Here is a 19,251-nt window from a genome sequence, read left to right on the forward strand (position 1 = left end):
TCCCCTCCTCTCCCTCTGGCTGGCCGGACTCTGTCGTTTGGGTATGAAGGCCAAAGACATGTTTTCAGGGATGAGAAGGGGAGCCAGAGACTGAACCAATGGGAACCCACGTCCATGGGTATTCCCTCCACTTTGACGTTCCTCAGCCCACTTTTCTGTGCTTCCTCGGCCCCCACCCACACTCCTACCACTTCCTCCACCTGCACACACCCTTTCTCTCACCTGCAGGTTCATCCACAGGCAGAGGGGATAAGGGCCACGGGATTCATAGGGAAAAATCTGTCACTCACATGAGCTGGGCACAGGACCTTTGGGCCAGTGTTCACACATAGTCCTGAGAGGGGCCCCAGGTTTCTTTCTGAAAAAAAGATTTTTAGAAATGGATGAATGTACAAAAGTTTAAAAAAATCAAATAGGACAGGCGCTTGGGTGGCACAGTCATTAAACATCTGACTTTGGCTCAGGTCATGATCTCACGGTTCTCGAGTTCAAGTCCCACATCAGGTGAGCTCAAGTCCCACATCAGGTGAGCACAAGCCCCGCTTCGGGTGAGCCCCACTTCTCTCTCTCTCTCTCTCTCTCTCACTCGCTTTGTCTCTGCCCCTCGCTCTCTTGCACCCTCCCTTCTCCGCCATTCCCCCCAAATCAAATAGGACTATGAGGTGGATAATGAAAAAGATCAGGTCCTTTCCCACTCCTCAACTTTTTAAAAAGCTGCTTCCTTGGGAATTGATCTCCATGTGTCTAAATAGCATGATTATCCTGATATTCCTCCTCCTTATGATTTTAAAAATTATCAAGTGGACTCCTTTCTACTACGGAACGAGAACCTTTAGATCTCACCCATCCAAACTCACGCTTCTGCGTTTCCTAAAGTTAATTAATACTACTTCCTTTGATGGTTTGAAATATCAAATACACACCACACACACACACACACACACACACACACACACACACACACTTCTCTCTTAAACTCTGTCTGATAGAGCTGAAAATATCCTCTTAATACAATAATACAGCAGTTTTGATGCATTTGTTTGTTTTGTTTTCATCCTTTCTGAACATTTTCATTCTTCTCTTCTCACCTGGACACTTGTTCAGTTGTCAACCTGGCCCTTCCTTCCCATCACTCTGGACATTCCCTTCATCTCTCTCCTTGTTGGATGTCCTACTTCGTGGACGCCTATGTTTTCTTCCTTCCTTCCTTCCTTCCTTCCTTCCTTCCTTCCTTCCTTCCTTCCTTCCTTCCTTCTTCTTTCTGTTTTCTTTCTTTCCTAATTTTGAAATTGTGGGTAAATCTATACAACAAAATTTGCCACCTCAACCATCTTTAAGTGGACAGCTCAGTGACATTAGGTACATTCACACTGTTGTACAACCATCATCGTTATCTATTTACAAGACTTTTCCGGGGCGCCTGGGTGGCGCAGTCGGTTAAGCGTCGACTTCAACCAGGTCACGATCTCACGGTCCGTGAGTTCGAGCCCCGCGTCGGGCTCTGGGCTGATGGCTCAGAGCCTGGAGCCTGTTTCCGATTCTGTGTCTCCCTCTCTCTCTGCCCCTCGCTCTCTCTGTCCCAAAAATAAATAAACGTTAAAAAAAAAATAAAAAAAAAAAAAGACTTTTCCATCACCTCAGAGAGAAACTCTATGGCCAGTAAGCAATAACTGTCCATCCCCCTTTGCCCCAGTCCCTGGTAACCTCCAGTCTACTTTCTGTCTCCATGAACGTGCCTATGCTAGATATTTCTTGTTAAGTGGAATCATGCAGTATTTGTCCTTTTGTGCCTGGCTTATTCCACTTAGCATCATGTTTTCAAGGTTCATCCATGTTGTTTAATCCTTTTTAAAAAATGTTTATTTATTTATTTGAGAAGTGGGGGAGGGCAGAGAGGATGAGAGAGAGAGTCCCAAGCACGCTGCCAGCACGAAGTCCAATATGGGGCTTGATCTCATGAACCATGAGATCATGACCTGAGCCAAGATTAAGAGTCAAGACGCTTAACCGACTGAGCCACCCAGGTGCCCCTGGGTTTAATCCTTCTTTATGGTTGAGTAATACTCTGTAGTATGGATAGACCACATTTTGTCTACCCATCAATCTACCGGTGGACACTTGGGTCCTTTCCACCTCTTGGCTATTGTGAATAATGCTGCAGTGAACAGTGGCACACAAGTTCTCTTTTCAGATCTTTCAGGTGCATACCTGGAATTTCTGAGTAATGTGGTAATTCCATGTCTGGCTTTTTGAGGGACCAAACTCCTCCTCAAGCAGCCAACCTGTTTCCCACAGTGGCTGCACCATTTTACATTCCAGCCAGCAGCTTCTCCACCCTTGCCAACAATGATTCTTTTCCATTTTTATGCTGACAGCCATCCTGGTGGGTGTGAAGTGGCAGCTTGTGTGGCTTTGATTGGCATTTCTCTAATGACAAATGATGTGGAGCATCTTATCATGTGTTTATTGGCCATTATGGTAGTCTTTGGAGAGATGTCTAGGCAAGCCTTCTGCCCATTTTTTATTTGGGTTATTTGTCGTTTTGTTGTTTGGCTTTAGGAGTTCTCTGTACATTCTGGATATTGAACTCTTGTCAGATAGACAATTTACAAGTATTTCCTGCCATTCTATAGGTTGTCTTTTCACTTTCTTGATGAAGTCCTTTGATGCACCAAAGTCTTTCATTTTGATGAACTTCAACTTGTCTGTTTTCTCTTTTGTTGCTTGTGCATTTGGTGTCATATCCAGAATTCACCTTCAGTTCCAAAGTCATAAAGATTTGCCTCCATGTTTTATTTTACCTCTACAGTTTTAGCTCTTATATTTAGGTCATTGACCCATTTGGGGTTCATTTTTTATGTGGTATAAGGTAGGCATCTAACTGCATTTTTTCACAAGTGGAGATCCAGTTGTCTCAGTACCAGTTGATGAAGAGACTGTTCTTCCCCCACTGAATGGAATTCTAATACAAAATCAACTAGCCATAGATGTATGGGTTAGTTTTTGAACTTTCAATTCTATTCAATTGGTCTTTACGTCTATCCTTATGCCAATATCACAGTTTTGATTATATTGGCAGCAAGTTTTGAATCAGAAGATCTGTGTCCTCCAACTTTGTCCGTTTTCAAGATTGTTTTGGCTTTTGAGATCCTCTTGCTATTCCATATGGATGTGAAGATCAGCTTTTCTATTCCTGAAAAAAGGCCATTGGCATTTCAATAGGTTTTGAGTCTATAGGTTACTTTGGGTAGTGTTCACATGTTAGCAGTATTAAGTCTTCCTACCCATGAACACAGATGTCTTTCCATGAATGTAGGTCTTTTTAAATTTCTTTCAGCAATGGTTTTGTAGCTTTTAGTATATAAGCCTTTCACCTCCTTCTTTAAATTTGTTCCTAGGTATTTCATTTTTTTAGATGCTGTTGTAAGTAGAGTTTCTTTCCTGTTTTCCTTTTTGTATTGTTTGTTGCAGGGGTATAGAAACACAAGTGATTTTTGCATGTGTTAATCTTATACCCTGTGATTTTGCTTAAATTAGCAGCTATGGCAGATCTCTTGTGGATTTTTTTTATATAAGATCATGTCATCCATGAATAGTTTTACTTATTCCATCCCAATTTGGGTGCCTTTTATTTATTTCTCTTATCTAATTGCTCTGTCTAGAACTTCCAGTATGAAAAGCAGTGGTGAAAAGTGGGCTTCCATGTCTGGTTCCAATCTTAGGGAGAAAGTCTCTTACCATTGAGGATGATATTAGCTGTGGGGTTTTTTGTAGATGTCTTTTATCATGTTGAGAAACTTCCCCCTCTATTCCTAGCTTTCTGTTTTTCTTGTGAAACAGTGTTGGATTTTGGCAAATACCTTTTCTGCATCAATGGAGATGATTGTGTTTCCTCCCCCCTTCACTCTAGTAATGTGGTGTATACATAGACTGACTTTATTTTGAACTATCCTTGCATTTAAAAAAATGTTTATTTGAAAGAGAAAGAAAGAGAGAGAGAGAGAGAGAGAGAGAGAGAGCGAGCGCGCACACGAGTGGGGGAGGGGCAGACAGAAAGGGAGAGAGAATCCCAAGCAGGCTCCATGCTGTCAACTCAGAGCCTGACTCAGGGCTTGATCTCACAAAGTGTGAGCTGAAATCAGGAGTCGGATGCCTAACGGACAGGGCTACCCAGATGCCCTGAAATGCCTTTGCATTTTGGGGATCTTCCTCTTTTTTGATTTACTCTCTCATTTTAATGGAGCACATCCTCCAGTGGCTTTCTGAGGAAAGGTTCACAGGAGATAAAAGTTTGAAATGTATGTTTGAAAATGCTCTTTCTGCCTTCACATTTGATTGACAGCTCAGGTGGGTACAGATTCTAGGGTGGAAGTAACTTTCCGTTGGAATTGTGGAAACATTGCTACACTCTTGCTTCCAGCATTGCTGTTGAGAGGTCAATGCTATTGATTCATGTTCCTTTGGATGAGACCTGTTTTATTCCCTCTGGAAGCTTTTAAATCCTTTGTTGTCATTATTCTGATATTTCACAGTAATGTAGCTTAGTGTCATTCCTTTTCACCCACTGTTTCAGGCATTCAGTATAACCTTTCAACTTGGTAACTATAGTCTTGCAACTCTGTGAAATTTCCTTTTAGTAAAAGTTTTTTTTTTAAAATATAATTTCTTTGTTCTCTTTTATTGGCATTCCTATAAGTTGTATATTGGACCTCCAGCTAGTCCTTTAATATTATTTCCCGTTTTTCATTTCCTTGTCTTCTTATTCCACTTCCTGGGCAACATCAACTTTATCTTTCAACCCATGTGTCGAATTCTCTCTGCAACCAATTTTAAATTTCCAAAAGTCCTTTCTTGTATCTTAATGTTTTTCCTTTTACAGCAGCCATGGCTGGTAGAGGACTAGCTTCTACAAGTGGAAGGATCAACTCTTCTACTATAATAGGGAGGAAAGAAGTAAGAATGGAAATGGATGGGAGGAGATTGGCAGATGAAGTGGCAGGAGGGTGGAGGTATTCCTCCTGATGACTTTCATTTTCTCTGTGATATAGATGATGAACACATGTATTGAGACAACAGGGAAGGTAATGGGGCAAGATGTTTGAAGAGTATTAAAAGGTAAATCAAAGATAACCCCCACAAAAAACCAACTGTTTCCTGGGCAGCCTTGAGGGTCCACACAGAAGCCAGAGACCATCAGTCAACCATGGCACCAATCCCCTTAGTCAGATAAGCTCTCGGGAAAGGTGTGGAGAAGATGGGCTTTGGACAGTTCCACGGTTGGTACTCTAGCTAAGTAGTCTAGAAGAGCAGCAGGGCAAAGAAATTAAGGATAGTGACAAGAAAGGGGTTGATGTGATCAAACAGGGCATTTCTGCCACTTGCCCACCTGCTCAGTCTCTGGGAAACTTAACAGAGTCTAACCATTCAGCTTGAAATTTCCCCACCTGAAAGTATGATGTTATTTTAAAAACTGGAGGCTTCATTGAATTTTCTGCCCTTGACCATTTTTAAACTGTCAAGGATCAGGCCCTTTCCACACTATTCTTTGGGGGTTCCCATTGTTTACATTTCTCAGTGTAGACAAGTATATCCATTTATCTTTATCCTTTGTTTCCTATCTTTAAAATAGAATAAGGACTCCTAACAACAAAAAGAATACTTTATTCTCTTCAGTGATGGCACTATTGATATACATTTCATGTTTTCTGGATGTTTTACCATGAAAATACAAACAGACTCTGACTATATATCATCCAGATGTTCCAAGTTTATTTATGTTGTTTCAATACACTGACAAAACACCACAGTTTTAACTTCTTCTCTCTCAAGAGTCAAGAGTCATTTTATCTTAAACCAGAGGATTCTCTTAAAGAACACACATGCACGCACACGCACACGCACACACACACACACACGGTAAGTACAAAAACAATTCCACCAAAGTGCATGTGAATGAAAGTGCAAACAGGCTTCATTTTCAAACTCTGGGATCATTCTCTCTGCTTCAGAAATTAAACAGAAAGGTCCTCAGCGCCCTAAGCCAGGGCTGGGCAAGGGCTGGTCGCGGCTGCTGGGGCCAAAGTGTAAGCGGTGTCTGCTGCTGGAGAGCAGGGCAGAGGCACATAGCATGGGCACTGGCACCAACCCTCTCCCTTCACTGGGCACCCAGGTCAAGGTGCGATGATCTTGTCTGGGGACAGGACGGGGGTGAAGGGGCAGTAGAGCAGATTTCTTTCCTTCTTTTTATTTTTTTATTTATTTTTTTCCCCAAAGAGTCTGACGTTGGTGCAGAAAGTGCCGAGGTCTCAAAGTTCAGAGCCTGGGGGTCCTTTTCTCAAGGCCCTAAGTCCACCTTGCCCTTCCCGTGGGCAAGCACTAGAAGTGTGGTTGGTAGATCCACATGGCAAAGCTGTCCCAGCCCTACTTGCTAGGACAGGTGAGGTCCCGCAGCACAGCTATGAGCACTTGCTGCCTCCTCTTCACACCACAAAGCCAGTGAGTTTCAAAGAGGAGCAAAGCCAAGGAGCTGGTGAGTTTTGCCACCACCCAAGCAACCAAGTCAGAGAGGCTCAGACTCGCTCCTCCTTACTTTTGGCCAAGGGGGCAATGCAACCTCCGTAAACCCGAGTGTCAGCCAGAGGCAGAGACTGCCCACTTTCCTCTCGGGAAGCCTGTGCTCAGAGCTGCCTCTCGGGGCCGAAGGGAAGGAACGTCCGAAGCCAGGTGGGAGTTCAGCTGGGTGGCTGAATGGCTGTGCTGGCAAAGCTGTGTGACCCCATGTAAGAGAGGGTCTCCTACTGGACTGTGGCAGGAAATCAACAGAGCTTTGAGTGTCCCACTTCTGTGGGGAAGATAAAGCTTCATATTTTAACAATAATAGCCCTTGACATTTTCCCAGCATCGAGCCTCATAGCTGCACCTGTCAAACACTCCCAAGGGTGCCCTAGGTGCACACACACCATGTGACTGAGGGAAGCGGCCTGGCTCTGCACCCCACGGGCCCATAGCAGCAACTGGGGTCACAGAAGCGTGGTTTGGTTGCTCCTCACCTCTGTGTAGGGACAGCTCCCGCCGGGCCCTCTGCCTCTGCCCCACCACGGCTGGCCTGGCAGTGGCTCGGTGGAGGCTAGGCCCCCACTTGGACAGAAAGGTCTAAGTCCCAGAGCCCCAGCAGGCACCTGGCTGGCAGTGCAGGACAGACGGAGGGTGGTACGAAAGGTAGGGGCCACAGAGAATTCAAAGCTAGAGGAATTCGCCTTCCCAAGGCCCAAGTGCAAGTGGGCTTTGTAAGACTCCGCAAAAGCAAGACATTTAAGGGACAGGTCGAATGTGATGTCATGAGGTATGTGTGCTAGACATAGTGGCATATTCCCACAGCCTGAGGCTTGGCAGGTGTGGGGCCCTCACCCCATGGGCAATGTCTTGGCTGAGATGCATGGCTGCAGGGAAGGACGCTATGCCCAGCTTTGGGGACCATCATGCCTGCTGGAGCTTTCCCTCTGGCCAAAGACCCGAGCTTGTCTGACATACCCTTGAGCTGCCTCTTCCCCACACCTGATAGAGGAAGGGTATATGGGGAACATCCATGGAGCCTTGACTTTTTCTGCAGAGGTAAAACAGGCTCTAATCACCTATTCTGCTAGAAACAGGACTTGGCGTGGGCCACTAAAATGCTAGCCGATCCAGAACTGGGCATGCTTACAAAGGCATCTTGGCTTGGAATCCCCCACTTGTGGGTAAAAGGGAGAAAGGCAGCCAGAAACTCCCAGTGGGCCTATGAAAACATGCTTCTGAGGCTCACCCATCCAAGAGGGAAGAGCCAGTGGTCTGGGTGGGTGATGGCATGGGCCCTGCCCCGGAAAACCAGACAGCAGAGTGAGTAAAGATGTGTGTGGCAGGGTCACTTCTGGGTAGGAGCCAAGGAAAGAAAAGCATGGAGAGATGCCAAAGAGAAATGAGCCTCTGACGGGAGGCCTCCCATTCTACCAGATTGTCCTGAACGGCTAAGAAAAAGACCCTTTGGTGATAAAACAAGTCAGCTGGAGGTGTGGGGCTGCCATAGGCAGGGCACCTCCAATCTGCTCCATTGGTAACGCTCCTCCAGCCCGGTCACACTTTCACTGGTGTGCCTGGTGGCAGATGAGCCCCAGGACGCGGGAGCCAGGACTCCAAATTCCCCAGGGCTCCTCTGCTCCCACGTACCTTGTAGGAAGCAGCCCCGGAGAGGAGGAGGACCCCTGGTAAGATGTAGAGGGTGTTGGGAGTAGAGAGGGGGGGGGGATATGAGGAACTCAAGTCAGGAAGGAAGCATCAGCTGCAGAGGGAGGCCCAGCTCAGGCTGGAGGAGAGCCCAGCCCTGAGCCACTCACTTTAAGGTGTCATCGGCGTTTTTGAACATGAGAATGGCGTTATAGATCTTCAAGGCTGGGCCCAGCTTGACGCTCATGATCTTCACAATGTCCGCCTGTGTCAGCAAAAGGAAGGCCTCGCCGTCAATCATCTGAGGGGTTGGGGGAGGGAGGTGGAAGGAAAGTGGGGAGAAGGTGGAGAGGGCCGCGGGGAAGGCAAGGCGTGAAGGAGAGGTGGGGTATCCATGGGGAGTGGGGAAGGGAGAAAGAGAATAGGGAGTAAAGGATATATGGGAGGAGGGACGGAGGACAGAGACGGGAAGAGGAAGGAAAAGGAGAAAGGAGAAGGGAAGGAGAAAGGAAAAAAGGAAGACAGCAATGGGGACAGAGAAGGAAAGAGAGATATCCACTGGTTTCCCCATGTTCACACACATACACTTTCTCTTTCTTTCTGTTGACTGGTCTGATTTCAATGTGTGTTTGCATAATATCTTCTCAGTCGTCACTGACAGTGGCCTCAAAACACTGGCTGCTTGCGGTCCCCCCATAAACCCACTGGTGAGTGTTAGTGCTGCTGACAGTAAACAGGCAGACACTGTGAGCGTGTCTGGGTGATGCAGTTATGAGGTACACAGTATTACCTATGAGCTATTATTCTTAAGAGGGGGGTTAGGAAGGCAGAGAGGAAGGGAGGTGATTTAATCTGAATCTGGGCAGACTTTCCTTAGGGCCGTCAGTGCCAACTGCCAGACTGGACAGGCTGACTACCCATAAGACCATCTGTCTGCTTTGCTCTCTAACTTCTCACTCATGAAATATCCCTCTCATGACTGGTCTGTGTCCCGGCTGGAGAGATTCTTGACCCGTGTGTCTGAATGCATCAGTCCAGCCAGACAAAGGCCACTCCCTGGAGTATGCGCCTCCTTGGGGAAGTTGATGCCGTGGACCAGGTCCTGGAAAAGATCATCCTCAGCCCTCACAAAGGTCCTGCTCCCCACTGAGACTCCATTTGTTGCTGGCAGTCCACCCTTTGCCCCCTTTGGCCATTGCTTTTGTATCACAGACCATGCTGAACTGAGAGATGAGGTAGATGCCCTGGGGAGAGAGATGAGGACCAAATTCTTGTGTGGTTCTGTGGCTGGCTGAACACATGCACTCAGAGAGCACTTAAGACTCTTGTCACCAAAGGAAGACCTCTGCAGGGTACCACATGGTTCTATTTCATTAAACACGTGTGGTGAAGGTGTGACTTAAAACACAGAAGGCTTAGTTATCAAACGACAAGTTGTATGAGACTGGAAAGGCTCATTAATATCAGAGATGACAGAATCAAGATTTAAAACAATGAGACTATGAAACCAACAAAATAACATTTAATAGGGATAAATGTAAAGTTTTACATTAGGTTAATTAAAAAAAAAAAAAACCCAGTGGTACAAGTAACAAAGTGGAAGATGTGGTTAGACTACAATGGATAATTTATATAAAAGGCACCTGGGGACTTTCATGACCTCCAAACTGGTCTGATATGGCTGTAACAAAGCTCATGCAAACTTAAATGTTACTAAAATATATATATATATACACATACATATGTGTATATATATATATATATATATATATATATATATATATATATAACTCATATCTAGGGGAAAAGAAAACCACCCAAATATCCATTAACAGGAGAACTGTGGGCTACTCATAAAATGGAGCACTACTCAGCAATAAAAATGAACAAACCACCAGTATACACAATAACACGGATGGACCTCGAAAACATTACACTGAGTGAAAAGAGACAGACACCAAAGAATAGAAGCTGGACCCATTTATAAGAAGTTCAAGAACAGGTAACACTAACCTATGGTGCTAAAGATTACAACAGTGGTTGCCCATGAGGGCGGAGACTGACAAAGGGGTCAGGAAAGAACGTTCTGGTATGATGGAAATGTTTTATATCTTGACTGAAGTACTGGGTTCCAGGTGTACACATTTCACAACACTTGTGGAATTGTACTTTTAAGATGCATGCATTTTCGTTCCATGTACATTTTTATCTCCATTAAAAAACAATGTAGGTATCAGTTTGTCAGTTATAACAAGTGCACCACTCTGAGTGGAGGTGATAACTGGGGAGGCTGTGCACATATCAGGGATGGGGGTATATGGAAAATCTCTGTACGTTTCTCTCAATTTTGCTGTGAACCTAAAACTGCTCTATAAAATCCTTTTAAATATAAAATCAAAAAACATCTAGGAGGGGGCAGAACACAGCCAGTGTGTTCTGTGCTGGTCACAAGGCATCTGAAACCAGGGTACAGCTGTGGACACATATGTGACAGTAAGATCACCAGCCTATGAGGCCACACCCCACATGGGGAGGAGTCTGGGGGCTCCACCACACAAGGACACTATGAAGAAACGGCTGACTGTGTTGGGTCTGGATAAAGAGAAGCTTCTAGGGGAAGAGGAGCAGACTTCTTTCTTCTGGGCACCTGACCTGGAGGGACTGAGACTACATGCTGCTGGGTGAAGGGGGATGCATGTATTCTTTGGAAAGAAGATCTAAACAAACTCCAAAATCCCTTCTAGTTTCAAATTGTGTAAACTAGGAGAGTCACAGTAAAGTTCTTTATTTAAGGACAACTATTAAAAGTCAGAACCACCATTGAGCCCCCACTGTATCAGGCACTCTTGTATAGTGATAGGATTTATATACTATTCTACAGCATGGTGGTGATATAGTTATACTAGACAGTCTGGTACAACGATCCGTTCACCATTTCCAACGCTCACAATGGCCCTGCAAGATTGTCGTTATACCCGCTCTACTTCCATCTTATAGATAAGAAGATGTGGACTCAGAGACAATAAAGAGCCCAAACCAGCAGAACTGGGATTCGCATCTACACTGTCTGCAAAGCTAGGGTTCTTTTATGTACAACTCATGGCTTCTTATCCTTGGTAAGCTTTTGGGTCTCGGTTTTAAGTATGTGTTAGGATCCTTGAAGTAAAAGGCAATACCTGTGCCATTCAAGACACACTTTAACTTACTGTCCCTGGTGAAGCCTAGGTTTGGAAAACAAGCTGGGCAGAGAGCAGAGAGGAGTGAATGGAGCCCTGTCTCCAGGAGGCATTTTCCTTCCTGAGGACGCTCTGAACACAGCGGGTTCACAAGCTGGGCCACGGCCTATACCCGATTTTTCCTAGAGGCATGGGCCACTGTGACCAGTCTCCCACAGGCCGGACAACAGAGGGCCCTCCCTAGCAGAGGGGGCAGTGTTGGTGAGGCCACCTGCTCCCTGCCGTCTCACTGAGTGACCCTTCTGTCCCCGCTCTGCACTTGTACCTCACCTCACCTCATCTTTGAAGAGTCGTGCCTGGTCCTCACAGCCAGTCAGGGTCTGAACGAAGCTGAAGACCTTGGAAACCAAAGAAGACATGTTGCCAAGGGGCTGGGGGGAGGGGGGAGGGGAGAGGCGGGCCCAGGTGGACTTGGTGCTCTCTGGCTTCGACAGTGTTGCTTCTTCTTGTCAGCCCAAGAGGATCCTTGTGTCTCTGGTGCTGGGTGAGCAAGGAGAGGCCCAGGGGAAGCCGTCTCTCCTGCTGGACTCCACGTGAACCAGCAGCACGTCCCTCTCCCCAACCACCGGGGTAGGCCTGCTGGCCCACGTCTCGGCCCCTGCCAGGCACCAGGAGGGGCTGTGGATGGGAGGGATGAGCGGGAGGTAGTGTCAGGTGCAGTGCCTGCTCTGGCTGACAAGGGCCTTTCCTGAACCCTCCTTCCAGGGTGTGGTGTGGTGACAGCACCAAGTGGGGAAGAAGAGTGGGGAGGGGTCCTCGCTCTCACCTCGTCAATGGTCCACTTGGCAACTGCTGAGGCCGAGATGCCTGCCACTCCCGGCAGGAGCTTGCAGTGCTGCTCCCAGCACACGGACAGCGAGCGGTCAGGGCGGGCCGACAGGGCTGACGTGAAGAGGGACTGGTGCATGGCGTCGGGAGCTAGTGCTGAAGGCAGAGGCAGAGGCTGGCAGGCTGGCGCTGAGGACTAAGCTGGTCCCTGAGGCCCACTCCTACCCATGCCCCTAGGGAGGACCAGGGCCTCCTGAGAGTCTTGCACAGCCAACAGGGAGATCTGACTCCTCAGCCACTGCCCATTCCTCCTGGTGAAGCGAGCGCCTTGCGTTACAGACTCTCAGGAGTCGGCTGTTAGGACCCGCCCAGCCCTCTCTCTCCGGGGCCCCGGCAAGGAGGTGCTGTAGCACCCCTGACTGTTCTCTAGATACCTTGTAGCAGGATGGCCTCCAACATCCGAGAAGCTCAGCCCTGACAGCAGAAGCCTGTTCTGTTTGCCCTCTTTTCCTGCCTGACTCTGGCGGAGTCAGGGTGCTTCTGTCTGAGAAATCAGCCGCAAGCGTCTGCCACTGCCTCCAGCTCCATTCTTCCCCCCACCCACTCCCCAGCCTGTTCTGGCACCTAGAAGGTGATCCCTGACCCGCTCACCAACTCCACCCTGCCTGTCACCCTGCTTTCTGACCTGCTCCTGTAGTCCTGGCTCTTGGCCTCCTGCCTCAGCTGCTGTATGATCTCATGACTGACGCTGTTTGGCCTCCTCCTTGACCAGGCCTGGAGCTCACCTGCCTGGACTTCGTCTACTCTTGGAGGCTCGGACACACCTGGCCCCCGCCTACCTTACCAGCCTCGACTGGCCTTGGGCCATGTGGCCACTGTCCCATGGGGCTTGCCCTGCCTCTCTCTGCCCACAGTCCAAGAGAGCTGCCTCCCTCCTGTTCACTGAGCTTTAGTTCTAGACGCACGGCTGCAGCTTGCCATTGCCGCCTCCCCAGGGGCCCTCCCCCAGCTCATCACAGACCGGCTTTCCCCGCCCCTTTGGCTCTTAGCTTCAGCCTTTCACCCTGACTCCTCTGCACCTCCAGTCACTCTTGGAGCCTCTGGGATCCTGTCACCAGCCCCACGGGCTGCTCTGTAGCTCGGCCTGCCTGCCTGCCTGCTGCCATGTCTGCTTATCAGACCCAAGCTCTGGGCCACACTCCACAAACAGCCCAGCCTTCCGCACCGTGAAGGACCTGCTGCTCCCCCAGCTCCACCTGCTCTCAGCACTTGCCTGCAGCACAGCCGGGATCTCTCCTGACAGTTACCACCACAAACACTTCATCTGCCCAGCCACAGACTTGGCCTCCTGTTTCAAGTCCTCTTTATGGTTCTCCAGGAACCAGGTGAGGGACAAGGCTGAGAGGCTGTAGGGAGCTTTGCTCCTAATCCTTCTTCCCTGGAGCCCAGGATGGGAACTTTCACAGGCAGTCAGGGTGTCTTATCTAACTGCAAGCCTTCTAGGGGCAGGTTCTTCTGTTTTTTTTGGCTTATAAACAGCAGAAATTTACTCCTCACAGTTCTGGAGGCTGGTTAGTCCAAGATCAAGGCACCAGCAGATACACTATACGGTGAAGGCCCACTCCCTGGTTAACAGATGGCCGACTTTTCACTGTGTTGCCATATGGTGGAAGGAACAAGGGAAGGCTCTGGGGTCTCTTTTATAAGGGCACTAGCCGCATTTCTGAGGGCTCCACCCTCTTGGCCTGATCATTTCCTAGGCCCCACCTCCAAATATCATCACATTGGGGATTAGGTTTCAACATATGACTTTGTTGGGCGGACACAAACATTCATTCTATAGCATCATGATGATGATGATGATGATGATGATGATGATCAGGTAAGCCCTTCCTTGCCCTCTCTGGGCCACAGCCTCAGTCTGAAAGATTTAGCTTCCCAAGTTCTCGGGATACTTTTGGAATGAATGCACAGGCACACGCCCTCTGGTGGCCAGAGCCAGACCCTGGAGGGGAAGCTGGCCAGATGTCCCCTGGGTGGGTAGAAGAGGTGCCCACTGCAGTCCCATCCTCAGAAGTCCTAACTCCGAGGGCCTGAAGGCTGGCCAAGCCCCTTCTCACTCAAGCCTGAAGCTGCAAGAAGTGCCGTCTGTTTCCACCAGGACGAGACAGCATGGAATGGCAGCAAGAAGAGGTGAGCCAATAGACAAGGCTAATAATACCAGTACATAATTGTGCTAAGCCCTTTACCTGACCTTCTCTAAATGAGAAGCCTCCTACCAGCTTTTGAGGTGGGCATATTTCCAGCATTGCACAGATAAGCAAGCTGAGGCTCAGACAGGGGGTCCCTCCCCAAGGTCTCACAGCCCATAAATGGCTGCCCAAGTCCAGGGCTGTGCTCTTAACCACCATGCTACAGATCATCTGGGTTGCAGAGACTGTTCCTGAAGAACCGGAACACTTTAAGTCCTGCCCAGAAACTGCAATGAGCCAGGCTATCTCTCATGGTCTCTTCTAGCCTTAACACGGTGTGCATTCAACTCAAATAAGGCATGATCCCTAGAGCTCCTGCCGTGTATCAGGCTCTGTGCTGAATTAAAACAAAAAAAGTTTTTAAATGTTTGTTTATTTTTGAGAGACAGAGTGTGAGCGGGGGAGGGGCAGAGAGAGAGGGAGACACAGAATCTGAAGCAGGCTCCAGGCTGTCAGCACAGAGCCTGACATGGGGCTCGAACCCACGAACTGCAAGATCATGACCTGAGTCGAAGTTGGACGCTTAAATGACTGAACCACCAGGCACCCCAGGCCCTGTCCTGAAGATGTAAGATGAATTTGTCACCCAACGGAAGGCTCATTCACCTTGTCCCTCCCTTTGGAGCATGTTATGGGCTTAACCGTATTCCCCCAAATGCATATGTTGAAGCCCAACCCCCAGTACCTCTGAATGGGGCTGTGCAGTTAACCCTGAATAATGTGGGGGTTAGGGGCACCAACACTGCACGCAGTCAAAAATCCAGGTGCAACTTTGACTCCCCCAAAACTTTACTACTAATAGCCTACAGCTGACTAGAAGCCTTACCAATGACATAAACGGTCAATTAACATATATTTTGTATGTCATATGTATTATATATTGTATTCTTATAACGAAGGTAGCTAGAGAAAAGAAAACATTATTCAGAAAATCATGAAAAACTACTTTTACAGGACTGTGTGCAGTTCAAGTCGCTGTTGTTCAAGGGCCAACTGTATTTGGAGATGGGTCTTTAAACAGGTGATTAAGTTAAAACAAGGCTGTTAGGGTGGGCTCTTCTCCAATCGGGGGTCCTTGAACACATGTAGAGAGACACTGGGAGGACACACACATACAGGGCAGACCACGTGAGGACACACTCAGCAAGAGAGCGGCCACCTGCAAGCCAAGGAGCGAGGTCTCAGGAGAAACTAGCAGATACCTGATCTTGGACCTTTAGCCTCTGTAAGTTGAGAAAATAAATTTCTGTTGTGTAAGCTACCGAGTCTGTGACACTTGGTTGTGGCACCCAAGCTAAGGCGAAGGAGACCGAGAGGTGGACGGACATCTGGGTTAGGTGCTTCTTGCCTGTTACGCCAGCAGCACAGAGCAGGAGTCAGCTCTGAGTTTGAATGCCAGCTCTACCCCTTATGAGCCGAATGACCTTGGGCAAGCGGCTTCAGCCTCTGAGCCTCCTCCTGTTCCTCTTCTCTCAGAAGAAGAGAATGCCGTCCACATTACAGGATGCCTGAGAGGGTCAGTGACAGTATACGTATGGCACCTGCAACAGTGCGTGGCCCGTAGTAGGGGCTCAGTAAACAGTACTGGTAACTACTATTATTTCAGGTACTTGACACTTGAAAGTATTACTCATGTCTTCAAATGAGACTGAGACTCAGAGATATGAAGCGATTTGCTTAAGGTCACACAGCTAGAAAGTGAACGCCATGGCCTCCCTCCCAGGAGGCCTAGAATCAAGGGGAACGGGGCTGGGGGGCATCCTCCTGCTGCACAGTGGAGAACCAGAGGCCCAAAGAGGCTCAGAGTCCCTTCTGCAGACCCACAGCAAGGCCATGGGAGAAGCGGGACTGGAACCCATGGTCACCCGTGTTCTTGCCGCTGCTCTATGCTCTGCAAGTGCCTGAGAGGAAGAGGAGGCCTCCCTTCCAGTTGCCCCCTCTAGGTCCCCCTAGTGACTCATCCCACCAATTACTAAGCACTCACTGTGAACACCTTGTGGAGGGCATGGGAATAGATGACCCAGGACTTACTTGGGAAATCTTCTTGCGGGATCTTCCGATACTTTGGAGGGCGTCCAATCCTGGAGAGAGAGGGACCGGGTCCGTGGCAGGGAATCAGTGCCTGGCCTGGCCCAAGAGGACACGAGGCCCTGCACCCTTGCCCTCCGCACCGGCCATGATGGCGAGGCTTCTTCCTTAGGGAGAAGCCTGAGAGGTTCCTCTTACGGGCCGAGGCCTCCGTGTCGGACAGCTCCGCCTTCAGCCGATTCTGGTTCCTCTCGGCCAGTGGGCAGCCTGAGAGGCAATGGTGAGCTGTGAACTTGCCTGTGACGTGACCAGAACCATCACAACCAGGAGTGGGGCACTTCCTGGGGAAGCGAAGAAGAAGGTGGCATAAGCTGGGTTGAATATGCTTGTTCCCACTGAGCCCTTCCCAACTCTGGCCCCACTGGGAGAGTGTCCTGGTGAATCCCAATTGGCTGCGCACAGCAGGTTCAAAGAGCCCCTCTCTGAACAAGGCCTGGGGGTCTCAGCAGGGGCCCTTCACTCACCGGTGGTGAAAGTTGTACTTGGAGGTCCTGGTGTGTGGCAGGCTCCGATAGCTGAGAGGGGCACAGCCCCCAGGGGAGGCAGAGCTGGGTTCTCTGGGTCCTGGGGCAGCAGGAAGAAAAGAGTCAGGACAACGTCCTTGGCGGGGGTGGTGGTGTGAGATGAGGGGATGGAGGGCAGGGAAGGAACAGTTTCTAGGGGGAAGGTTAGAACTAGGAGCAAGTTCCTCAGCTACAGGGGCCCTAACCTAGACTGTCACATCATTTCCTGCTACTGGGTATCTGCCCCTCTTTGGAGAATGAGGGCTTGGCTCTCATACACTCTGTTCAAACCTCAGGCCATGATCTCTGCCCCTGAGAGAAGGAAAACCCTCTGGGAGAAGATCAACTCAGAGCTGGTGTAGGCACAGCTGTACCTGAGAAGCTGCATCAGATAGGTTCATGTTATTCTGTTTCCCTGTTTCATTCTCAAGGCGTTAGTAACTTTCTTTAGGCCCTACTCAGATTTGGAGAATAACTGAGAAGGATCAATACCCGACGTGACTTGGAACTGAGTGGTGCAGTGACCTGACCTCCAACCCTACCTGCAGAGATCAGGATTTTATTTAAAGAAACCTGGTTTCCTCAGCAAACATAACGTCTGCTCTGTGTGGCTCTGGTGGATGCTGAGAGAACTCCCTGGATGCATAACTCCTTCCTAGGTACATGCTCCCAAGCGAGCTCGCCCTGCACATCTCAGTACCCTAAACCCAACAACGGCTCATTGTGGCAGAGACCACTGAGGCAGGGGAAATGCGGGATTCCAGAGCTCACTGTAGGCACTAGGGTTCACGTGTGCACAGTCAGAATCCCCTGGGCAAGCTGCAGGAAGGGGACCGTCAGAGCTTGTGGGGTTGAGGTGGACATCAGTAGGAGAAGGGTCAGGAGGTCCGAAAGGTACACACGGAGAGGAGGCTGCAGAGGATGCCCTGTCTTGGAGCACCAGCCTGCAGGGTGGATGTCGGGATGGTCGGCGTCAATCCAGAAGTCATAGGCGTGACTCCAGCCATCAAAGTGGAGCTGGGGAGGAAAGGCCCTTGGAGGTCAGGTATTCCTCATGGAGCCCAGCTCAGCCAGGAGGACCTCCAGGCTCCAGGAGGCTCTCCACGTCCTTGGAGCCTGTCAGAAGCAAGATCCTGGATTGGAAGAACCAAGGCACCAACCTCACCAGAATCCACCTCCACCACCACTTTTTCCAAGGGCTTTACTCATTAAGTTACTGGCATCTCCCATCAATCCACACACAGGAAAAGGATCATTAGGCCCACTTTATAGGCTCAGAGAGGGGAAATGACTTGCCCAAGCTCACTCTGGATGAGGCTAAAGTTTGACCCCAGATCTTCCACCTCGAATGTAGAGCTCCCTTCCCACAACCTGTGGCCTCCCTTATGTCTGACTCATGCCACGCCCTTGACCTCTAACCAGTCCACAGAATTCCTGCCCAAACAGCCTGTCCACTCCCCTGGCCTGAGGGGCCCGGAGCCACCTTTATCCGATGGTCCTCCACATCCTCCACGCTGGCCACACGAATCAGGGCTGGGTTCCTGCGGTCCACGGCCTCCAGCTTCATGTTGACCAGGAAGCTGTGTGGGGGTCGCTGCAGGGGGACAGCAGCCTTCAGGCCAAGGCCTAGCTCAGTAGAGCTGAGGCCCCAAGAAAGGAGCCCAACTGCTGTGACTTAGAAATTGTGGCCTGCCAACGGGGGAGCACTCCACTTGGCCTCCATTCCATGTGGCTGGCCAAGTGCTCCATGCCTTCCCAGAGGTCAGCTCTGGGGGCAGAGAAAGCTGACTCACCACCTTGAAGGCCCAGGTAGGCACAGCAGAGGCCCCGGTTTCTTCCAGATATTTCTCCCAACAGAAGCTGTCAGGGTCTGGGTAGTCTAGAGGAGAGGATGAGAGCAATGTCTAGGCACTGTGGCACACTAGGGAAGTTCTCTCTCCCCAAACAGGACCCGGACAACAGACAGGGTACAATCCCCCCAACACCACCAGAGCCAGCTGCTGGCAGGGGCTCCTGAGGCAGAAGAGTGCTAGCCGGAACCAAGCATATCACCAAGCAGTTCACAGGGCTGTCTGGGAACGCTGGCCCCCCCTTCCCCCTTCTTGGTCCTGCTGCTCCAGCTCAAGCCCAGCCCCGTCTGAACCTCTCCTGTGTGTGCATCAGAGTAATACTCTGAAAGGAAAGGACACACTTTCTCTGCTCTGG

At 49.3% G+C, this 19,251-nt stretch overlaps 1 protein-coding gene across 13 annotated transcripts in view; it reads right to left on the reverse strand.

Moving 5' to 3' along the window:
• Positions 1-19,251, reverse strand: part of L3MBTL1 (L3MBTL histone methyl-lysine binding protein 1) — a 34,743-nt gene continuing 15,492 nt past the window's right edge. For 3 of the 13 annotated variants that reach the window (XM_040447019.1, XM_040447015.1, XM_040447014.1), the window contains 10 exons: positions 18,840-18,925; positions 18,530-18,640; positions 17,949-18,063; positions 17,008-17,107; positions 16,627-16,824; positions 16,487-16,536; positions 12,202-12,359; positions 11,711-11,773; positions 8,370-8,500; positions 5,748-6,841 (listed from right to left, as the gene is read on the reverse strand). In XM_040447019.1, the coding sequence (XP_040302953.1) occupies positions 6,631-6,841; positions 8,370-8,500; positions 11,711-11,773; positions 12,202-12,359; positions 16,487-16,536; positions 16,627-16,824; positions 17,008-17,107; positions 17,949-18,063; positions 18,530-18,640; positions 18,840-18,925 (1,223 nt within the window). In that variant the 3' untranslated portion in view covers positions 5,748-6,630. Of the gene's footprint in view, positions 359-5,747; positions 6,842-8,278; positions 8,501-11,710; positions 11,774-12,201; positions 12,360-15,308; positions 15,615-16,486; positions 16,537-16,626; positions 16,825-17,007; positions 17,108-17,948; positions 18,064-18,529; positions 18,641-18,839; positions 18,926-19,251 lie in introns of those variants that run through there. The other 10 variants (XM_040447020.1, XM_040447021.1, XM_040447017.1 and 7 more) reach the window with 10 other exon arrangements.

This window comes from Herpailurus yagouaroundi, unplaced genomic scaffold, assembly GCF_014898765.1.
Source record: "Herpailurus yagouaroundi ecotype Mexico unplaced genomic scaffold, PumYag 196, whole genome shotgun sequence".
Taxonomy (NCBI): Eukaryota; Metazoa; Chordata; class Mammalia; order Carnivora; family Felidae; genus Herpailurus; species Herpailurus yagouaroundi.